Source organism: Pieris brassicae, chromosome Z, assembly GCF_905147105.1.
Source record: "Pieris brassicae chromosome Z, ilPieBrab1.1, whole genome shotgun sequence".
In the NCBI taxonomy this organism is placed as follows: Eukaryota; Metazoa; Arthropoda; class Insecta; order Lepidoptera; family Pieridae; genus Pieris; species Pieris brassicae.
Genome location: NC_059680.1, coordinates 10743962 through 10754313, shown reverse-complemented (window position 1 = coordinate 10754313; position 10352 = coordinate 10743962). Strand labels below are relative to the sequence as shown.

At 34.2% G+C, this 10352-nt stretch overlaps 1 protein-coding gene across 1 annotated transcript; it reads right to left on the bottom strand.

Moving 5' to 3' along the window:
* Positions 1-1972: 1972 nt before the first annotated feature.
* LOC123718880 (glutamate receptor 3-like) lies at positions 1973-8070 on the bottom strand. Its single transcript, XM_045675836.1, has 5 exons — positions 8049-8070; positions 7851-7942; positions 7400-7496; positions 5988-6254; positions 1973-2048 (listed from the first exon to the last, which is right to left on the bottom strand). Exons 2-5 carry the CDS (start codon positions 7919-7921, stop codon positions 1980-1982), a joined length of 504 nt encoding a protein of 167 aa, XP_045531792.1. The 5' UTR covers positions 7922-7942; positions 8049-8070; the 3' UTR covers positions 1973-1979.
* Positions 8071-10352: the final 2282 nt, after the last annotated feature.

Sequence of the window (10352 nt, the reverse complement as noted above, 5' to 3'; positions counted from 1 at the left end):
TACATGAGCAATTAAATAATTTCCTAAACAAAAATTCCATACTGAATCCACTTCAGTCTGGGTTTCGACCTGGACATAGCACTACTACTGCTCTGGTCAGAGTAGCCGATGATATTCGCGAAGGCATGGACCACAAACAACTCACAATTCTCACACTGCTAGATTTCAGCAACGCTTTTAATACTATTAATTTTAAAATTCTAATGGGGTTGCTTAGATCTATTAATATTTCTTCTCATGCTGTTAACTGGTTCTCTAACTATCTTAATGGGCGCCGCCAGTGTATTAAGACAAGCGATTGCATATCTCAGTGGAGTTTGATTGAATCTGGCGTTCCGCAAGGTGGCGTACTTTCTCCTCTTCTTTTTGCTATATATATTAACTCCTTAACTTTCCGACTTTCAACTAATTTTCATTTATACGCTGACGATCTTCAAATCTACGTACAATCAAGTCTCGATGATCTCCCGCAAGCCATACAATCTACCAACAATGAGCTGGCAAAGATAGTTGACTGGAGTAAAAAATTTGGTCTTCTAATCAATCCCAAAAAGAGTAAGGTATTAATTATTGGCAGCCCCTATTTCACGACGAGAATTGATTGGGCCAGGATATCCCCTATCCATATCGATGGTGTAATTTTAAATTTTAGCCGTACAGTAAAAAATTTGGGGGTTTTATTTGATCAAAATTTATCCTGGGAGCAGCATGTTAAAGAAGTTAGCCGAAAATTATACGGTGCCTCCAGTATCCTTCGACGTCTCAGTAATTTTCTTCCCTTTAGTACCAAAACCTCACTGGCGCAATCTCTCCTCCTGCCTTTACTGGACTACGCCGATGCCTGCTCCTCCGATCTTAACGAGGAATTGCTAAATAGACTGGATCGTCTCCAAAATTTCTGTATCAGATTTATATTCGGTCTAAGAAAGTACGATCATATCTCTGCGTTCCGTAAGCGGCTAGGCTGGTTGCCAATTCGCCAGCGACGCGATGCTCATGTTCTTCATCTCCTATATTCCATCCTGTTCAACCCTAAAACTCCTTCCTATCTCAAAAATGATTTCAATTTTTTGGGAGCCCATAACTATAGCTTACGCTCTTCCGAAAATTATACCCTTGAAATCCCATCTCATAACTCCTCCTTTCTTGGCGATTCCTTTAAGGTCTCCGCAGTTAGGCTATGGAATTCACTTCCCGTCCCTATTCGCTTAGCTCCTTCTTTATCTTCCTTTAAATTTCTTCTGTACAAACATTACCTGTCCACATCGTATCCCGAACTTTCTTACTAACTACTAACTGACGTGAGACTTATCTTAAATTATCGTGATTTATGTGTCTTTTTACTCTTTAATGTATCTTTAATATTTTATTCCTGTTTAGTTTTGTTTAACAACTGTGTATTACATGTATTTTGCACTACTTGCCTATCTTATTTAATACATTTATTTTTTTCTTTACTCACAGTGGTTGCCTGGAAGAGATCGCTCGTAAGCGATAAGGCCGCCAGTTGCCCTCCTTTTGATTTAATTATGTTAATTTTTATTTTTATTTTGTAGTGTAACGAAGTGTAAATAAATAAAATAAATAAATAAATAAATGTATAGAAAGCTCTGAGCATCTGCCAATGGCCTACTAAGTAGCATTTGTTCCATTTAGAGCACGCCGAACGAACGAACAACCCATGATTTTTCATAACTCTTTACACGACCTGGGCATTTACCTAGAAATTATGATGTTATAGCCTATTTAAACTAGAACTATCAAGTTTGTTATTCTTGTATACACAATGGATGAATTTCCAACAACGCCAGTTGGTTTAATATAGATCCAGTCGATCGTACCGTAATAATCCAAGAAGTCGGGTAAAGCAGTTATTAAACTTGGCCGTATCCATGCATTTAGAGTTGGTAAAGTTCTATGGAGTCGGAGAGTTGTCGTTGGGAGGCCCGAAGCATACGCCTGGAGCCTGGCGGTGAGTATCAGACCTGCCTGAAGGTGCCATGCGTCGAAGTCTCATCTTGGCATTCATGGTTGCTTGGTGATCCATACTGTTAACAAATATACTGTTATGGTATACAATAAACAAAGCAGCGTGTATGGAAAAGGCAGAATTCCAATGTGTTTGTTTTTATTACAATGATCATTTATGTGTACCTGTGTACATTAGTACATTATTTTTCGTTTCTGCTCGATATGATAGAAGCTATATATTTTTTTTATTTTTTAGAAGTTTTTGTATTTACATTACATACTCTTTAATAGCATACCATATGTAATTTTAGATAAATTCGATCTAACTTAAAACTTCTTAGAAATCATTCGATCTTGGTTAAGGCCGGCAATCCCGTTGCCGTGATTTCGTGCCATTTTTCGAGATCAATCCCATTTGTGAATAGATCTCGTAGGATTAACGAGATTAAGTGGTATAGAAGTATCAGAAAAAATAATTCCTTTGAAGTACAAGTGTATCTCAGAGCGACGAATATATGCAACCGCAGTGTTGTTATATTTGAAAATTGTATTATAGAGATGATTACAATGATCACTCTTGTACTTATAAAATGACTTGGAATAGTTCCAAGACGACAACATTTTCCATTTGCCTAGAAAATATATCGATCCTATAGAAAACAATAAAAATATAATCAAACGATTATATCGACTGATAATCCATTTATTTCCAAAATCACTCCTAAATATCTAGAATTCCGATATCTCGAAAATACCGAGATTACGCCATATTGTAACTCTCAAGCCCACGAGATCTCGAATTAACGATCTTGACTCGACATCGCATTTACTTTGTTGCCTTTCATATGTAATGATTTACATTATTACAATAATTTCCACATAATAGTAATAATAATAAGCCTTTTTTATTTCCTGTCTTACAATTTGTAGTTGCTATATTACAGTAACCAAAAATATAGATTTTTGTTAGTAGCTTAGCTTAGTAATATATATACATTATTTATTTATGAATTTCTATATAACTACTGAAAATGCGCAGCCCCTACGATGTGCAGAATTGACACCGTAATTGGTATGTACAATAATTAAATTATAAGTTTATAATAATACATAACTTCAATCCGTTGAAAAAGTGGTTCGGAAATGCTTCAGTAAAACCGTTTGTCTATGTGTTGGCTGTAACATGGCTTGGCTTGGCATGGCTAGCAGAAAGCTGATGCTTATTTGACGTATTTGAAATCAATTAGGCTGATGGCCTACACAGTAAAGTAACATGATGGTAAGTTTCCCTTTTATGGCCGGTCAAAAGGTTCACTAGTTAAGTTCATCTTTAGATATCGAATGGATGCAGCGGTAACGTAACTTGCGTATCTCGCAAAGTTCCTTACCAGTTTATTATGTCCGTACCACACCTTTCATTTAAGAACTGGTAGAAAATTTAAATGTTGGCTTATATATATTTTATTTATATTTGCATTTTATTTATAATTGCATTTTGCATAATTCTTATATATTGTTTCATTCTATACTTCCATTATAAAAATGGTATGTATTATGTAATTGTATCGATTATTATGTACTAAAATCGAAATCATTTCTTTTAGTGCCTCTCCATTACTGGAGGTTGGCCGTCAGTCTCTTGAAGCGTATCTTGTCTTGTGCCAGATGCACTAACTTTTCCGCGGTACAATATACAGTGCACCCGTCAACTTCCTAACGTTGCGAAGCCATGATTTCTTGCTGTTACCAACACTCCGTTTACCCTGGATTTTACCCATTATAATTAATACAAGCACCTCTTTCACGCGCAACACGTGGCCCAGGTATCCAACTTACCGTTGTTTAATGTTCTGCATAAGTTTTTCGCCACTCCAACTCATTTCAGAACCTCGTTAGAGACCTTTTGTTTCGGAGGTCGAAAATCGAATTAATAATAAACATTTTCTACAGTACATTGTATGTTATTACATACTATGTACTGTAGAAAAAGAAAATGCGCCGAAGTTTCCGGAATCAATTACAAAATATACTAATCACCATTTAAAAATTTAACGTTGATATGTAACGGGCTTCAAACTGTTCGGAGGCATCTGGCCGCTCAATTAATTTTTTGAATAAACAGGATTAAGAATCCTCCCTCTATTGATATTTAAAGTTTGTTTTAAAAGTTCTGCGAAACGAGCCGTCAGGAACTTAGTAATTAATGTTTTAAACAAGCTTAATAAAATACTGTTTGGGAAATAAACATTTTCATCACTACTATAAATAACCTTTTATAAATTTCGTCTAGATGTTTATTGCGTAGGTTATCACATCACTTCCTTGTTTTTAGAGTAACTTGAACTCAATCCTTACTCAGTCCTAGATAACGGGGTTTTTTAATAAAGAGATCCATAGATCTATTAGAAGCTCGATAGTTATTTCATACCATATGGTTTATTATTTATTATACCCATACACGTATGTATGACCCTGATATATATATCAACTTCTTTCATCGCCAGACAAAATTCTTTCCCGGCAGACAAGATTCTTTTTCGTCAGAAAATCGTGGAAGTTTTCGTCTAAAATACCATATTATCATTATTATATATCGATGTTTTCCTTCGTCATACAAGTGTTTATGGCGTAGACTAAGTAACTATCGAAATATTGGTTAAAAATTGCTTTTATAGAACAGGGGGCAAACGGACAGGAGGCTCACATGATGTTAAGTGATACCGCCGCCCATAGACAATCTCAATGCCAGAGCGCTCGCGAGTGCGTTGCTGGCCTTTTTGGAATTGGTTCGCTTATTTCTTGAAGGACTCTACGTTAAATTGGTTCGGAAATACTTCAGTGGTCAGCTGGTTCCACATAGTGGTGGTGCGTGGTAAAAACTGCTGTAAAAACACTCAGTTGTCGAACGACGAATGTCTAGGTGATGCGGGTGGATTATCGTAGTCTGTCTCGACGTCCGATGATGAAACTCTGCTGCAGATATTAATCCGAACCCTTCTGAACACTATCCATGGTAATTGCGGTTGAAGATGCAGAGTGCCCCACTTTTCCACAAAACGCCAAGGCATGAATTCGCTCAGAAAGGGATTGGTCGACGACGATTCGTACTGCTGTTCGTTGAATACGATCAAGTGGTATGAGCTGAGAACTGGTACTGGAGGTAAGAACAGAATTCCATATGGGGCCAAATTCGCACTTTATACTTGAAAATCATATCTTTCATTAGCTATTCCCATTATATCTATTCCACCATTTTGTGTTTCTGAAATTCTTGCCTATCTTACAGCCCACACCCAAAAAAAGAAGTTTACAAAAGTGTGGTGGAAACATAAACTGTACACGGCTTTCTGTCCGCCGGGACGTCGAATAGATTTAAAACTTCTATACTAAGACCAAATTTTATGTATTTTATTGCGCATTTAACAGTTTTAACAAACCTGTTTTCGACAAGAATTCATAATCGAATACAGCATGTCTGCGTTATATACCTAGGTTTTAGTTGTTATAGTGAATTTCGTTGTATACCACAAAGGGGAATGATGGCAATATACAGTAATATTGGCAATTTAAACATTATATTATTATAAAAAAAAACCTATTTAAAACAAAATAACCTATTACTGATATTATGATTATGGTTAAAACATAGTTTAGTCTCTACAAAACACGGCGGAGAAATGCCATGACTGACTGACGGGTCGTGTCTAACTCAAATATTCTTCCATATTGGAACTTGCTGCACATTATTTATCTATATTTATTTAGCCTAAAAGTTTTATGTTTAAATCGAAACGAATATTATTTGTTCTCTTTGTAAGGCATTGAGCTACCCTGATTATATATATCTCTCTATATATAGAAATATCATAGAAACAGAACATGCATTGGGAGCAAAGAAAAATTACAACCCCAATTATGTATACATTGTCGAATATACACAAGATTTACTAAAGTAGTAAGTAGTAAACACAACAACTTTGCTTACATGACAAAGAAGACAAAGAAAAGTGACCTACCACGGCGTAGTTAGCAGCATTCCAGTCAATGGCATCCCGTTCATTCTGGGACCGATGTGTGGATGGTTTCATAATACTACGCATCACGGGGCTATTGGGCGTCCTTACTGGGGTACCAGGCGGCGAGGCATTTATTGGTTGCCTTTTGTTTTTACGACGATACGAAATATATTCAATAAAACCGATTATCAAGCCCAGTCCGAGTCCGCCTAATAGAATATAAAATAATCCAGCGATCTGGCTTAAGGACATTTCCTTTCCATGATGCTGTAACAAACAAACAATTTTTGTGTTACATAAAAATTAGATTTTTAATAGACATTATGTTGTAGTGCTTCATTTATCACAAGACCTTTAAAAATGTGATGAACGAAGAGTCGAATATTATATCATCGCAGTAATTTGAATTTTTGTTTGAAAGCTGATGTAAACATTGTTAGTTACAATTTATGAAGATCTATCGAGCGTTTTGATGCTTGCGGTTAAAGTCTTAAACGCATAATGGGTATTTATTTTATTATTGACTTTAGAACAACCAGTTAAGCACTACTGAGAGGATGGAGCACGATAAATGTTGGGAATTACTTAAAACTTTTAATTTATACTAATATTTGCGCGAAATATGTTCAGAATTTCTCCTCTGTGAGCGAGATGTGTGTAGTGTAAACAGTATATATTATACAGCCACTATTAATCGCCCGTACGTTGTTCGAAGGCACGTAAAGTAAGAAGCTTAATGTAAACATACTTCAATATTTCTCTTGAATTTTCATGGATAAGGCGACTAAGAAAACACTGCTCTCCCACTTACTGAACAAGTAAACTATGTATGCATTTAGGTATTTAGATATGGTTTTTAACTAAAGTAATCTTAAGTAAGTAATTTTATTTTTCTTACATATAATTATTTTTTTTAAAATGTTACAATCTTCAGTCTAAACCAAAAAATTACTTTAAATTATATCTGTTTGTTTGCTGAATATGATATTTATAATAAAAATAGCGTTCAGCTCTTCTTACACTGTCATAACGATGTCTCTTTGTTAACGTATTTAAATTATTTAATCAATTTACAAAAACAAAATTCTTATTCTAAAAATATTTAATGTTGCCACTTAAATTTGTTTTATTAAATGAAATGAAGATATAACACGAGTGTAACCTAAATAAATAAAAAAAAACAATTGCTGTCGAATACTTACCCTAGTGAAATACCATTTACCTAATAGATGTTTGTGTGCGTATGTATTACGCTTGATTTTGTTTTATATACTTTTATGGGAAGCATTTTTTCAATGTTCTCTTCACATTCTGTTTACTGAGTTTAACGAAAATGTTAAAATGAACCGAAAAAAGAAGAATGTCGAGACTCCATCTAAAAAAAACCGCAAGTATTTAACTAATAATCTTACCTGATTTGAGCACGAGAGCGGCAAAAACCATTTGCGTATAAGCCTGTACAGATCACCATCATTCCTTAATTTTAGAAGCGCCAAATTAACACCCTCCCTATAAATGACATGGTCAATAAAAATTAACAAAAAATAAAAATACACACGAAGCCTCTTGAAACCGCATAGCAGTAAAATATTGCAATCGCATTGCGCAATGTTGTCATAAAATAATTCAATTCGCCATGACATGTTTATTTAGTTCCGACCGATATTATAGATACGTTAATACCGAAAAAGCGCTTTTATTTTTACTATGTAAAATGTATTATGGATTCAATAGGTACTTCTACGTCTTAAACGGAATTTAAATTATTAAAACGTGGAACTACCGTTGTCCACGTTCAATACGAGTGTGCACTTGGACAACAACATATACTTTGTAATATCATTCGTTCCGAAAATAACTGACCGTAAGGGGGATCCTTTAGGGAAGGCTACCGCAAAATCTTTCAGTCCTGTCTCCATTATGGATATCATCATATCACACGGTTTGTTGGTTTCCTGAAAAATCACATTTGTAGTGGGTGCTGTAGTTTATTATGTTATTTGACTGAACATATGTCTCCTAGATCAGGCTAAATGATTTAATAAATAAAAGGTGACTTACCGCAGGGCATTTGTGCAGTTGGTGTACCGTGTATAGTGGCGGATTGAGTTGGGAAATAGTCAGATGTGTGGTCAAATTTGCAGTGTATATTATCATTACGAATAATGCCAAGAACCACCATACACCGCTAACAATCCTTCCCGAGAGGGACCTGAATTTTTAAATTATATGAAACATTTTTAATTATAACTGTTCAATAACATACTCAATTGCTCAAAGATTTTTTTATGATTTTAAAATAACTGTAATAATTAACGAAGTACGCCTAGGAGTCTCAACGCTGACGTTTAAATCCCGAGGGACACCAATGGATCAATCTAGGAAATTTGCTCATTCGGTGACAACTGACGACGCAAATCATAGTTATTATATTGCCTCTATTTTTTGTATTAAATCATGCAGAATACAGCATCATGAAATAAGGTATTAATATTTAAGTAGAATTAATTTAAATATCTGCAACATTAAATAACAATACCCGAGGTGTTTCGGATAATTTTACATGAATTTTTTAAGAATTATTTTGTTAAATTGTCAGTTGATATTGTTTCATTTAAGTTTCATTGCTAATTTATGTATAAATACCTTGTTAATATATAATAGATTTTATATATTTAAACAATTGTTTATTGTTACTAAAATAGTGGATCTAACCTCGGTCTGTAGCCGCTCGTCTGCTGCATAAAAGACCCCAAAGAGAACCAAATCGCATTCCATAATGTAAATGTGTTCACGACTTTTGCCTGGAATATTTACACTTTGTAACTAAAAGTCCTGCTTTCTGTCAAAGACGCTAAATATACACAACGTTTATTTATCTTTCAATGTTCAGACTTTTCATTAACCTCGGTTGAAGTCGAATAATCTGCTCCAGAGTGTAACAAGCTTACCGCGAACTTTATGAATGATTCCACGTAATGCCAAGGTTATAGCGATAGTAGCTTGTATATTGGAAGACACTTTATTACTATCGAGAACCTTGCTACTAGAATTATCGTTTGCAGTAGACGATTATTGATAAGAGGACTTCGTGAGAGAAATATGCGGAAATAATCGTATTAATCTCTCTGGCGCAAACATATTTTAAAAGGTACTTTAATGATAAGTGACTACTGATTAATATGATTCACTTTTGTAACAACAGGATTTAATATTTAATTATTGATTCAGAGATTTTTAACTGAATATTTTATTAATAATTGTTGTACAAATTATATTTTACTTTACGAGTACGGTTTATACGTCTAGAATTTAACGTTACCTAGGTCCACACCCAAGAACCAAATTCAGTGTTTAAACAAATCTCATAATTCAAACAAACTAAAGCTATTGCCATGCAAGATGGCGGATGTTTCGGATGTTTATGATCAATTGTGCATTTGTAAAATTAATAATTATTATTAGAGGTCAGAAAGTGACAAAAAATATGCATTTACATTAATAAATATTATGTTACCTGGACCGTCTTGACACCTGCGGATTGAGTATCTTCGTTCGGTTTTATACATAGCTCATATTCAGAAGAGGAACACTTCGACACAATATACAGGGAAAAGCTTACAGCCAGCATACTTCCAAATATTGAATACTGCAAATAAATTTAAAATTGTAGGTGCTATTTTGGAACCTATTTTCTTTGAGTTTAAATTCAAAATGGTTCAAATTTATTTAAAAGCAGTCTACCTTTCACACAAAATAACGTGTATATTTAGGCTAAAAGTACGATGACATTCAAGTACTTCTATGAGTTAAATTTGTCTTTCTATTTCTCTAGTTTAATTTAAAGAGAGTCCGTCTAATTTATAAGCTTAAAGAGTAAAATATTACTACTATCAGAATTTGTTCTAAATCTCAGATTCTAACAGTTGTATGGTGTTTCCGCTTGGAGGTTTGCCCTAGGTACTGGTGAACGCAAATCCATTCGATAATCAATTATATTTAATATGTGTGGGATAGATAATTAACCTATTTTACTGCAATTATTATGACCAAGGAGTATAAAACTTTAAAGGCTTTATTCATATTTTTTAAAAGGTTCCTTTCATGCTTAACCACTAGACACTGTTTCTATGTAATTAATTATACCTAAACTAGAGTAATAAAATCAAAACAGTGTTAAGAAAGTAGGTGACGCTTCGTAAACATAATGAAGTCATTAATCACAAGTGTTATGACAAGTAAAATTCGGTTAAATTACATTAAAAATGTTTTTAGAATTTTGGATATTGTACACGAAAGGAAGTGTTAGGGCAGGGGGGAAAGTTCTTTAGAAGATATATATATCATTTATATATCTATAAAGAG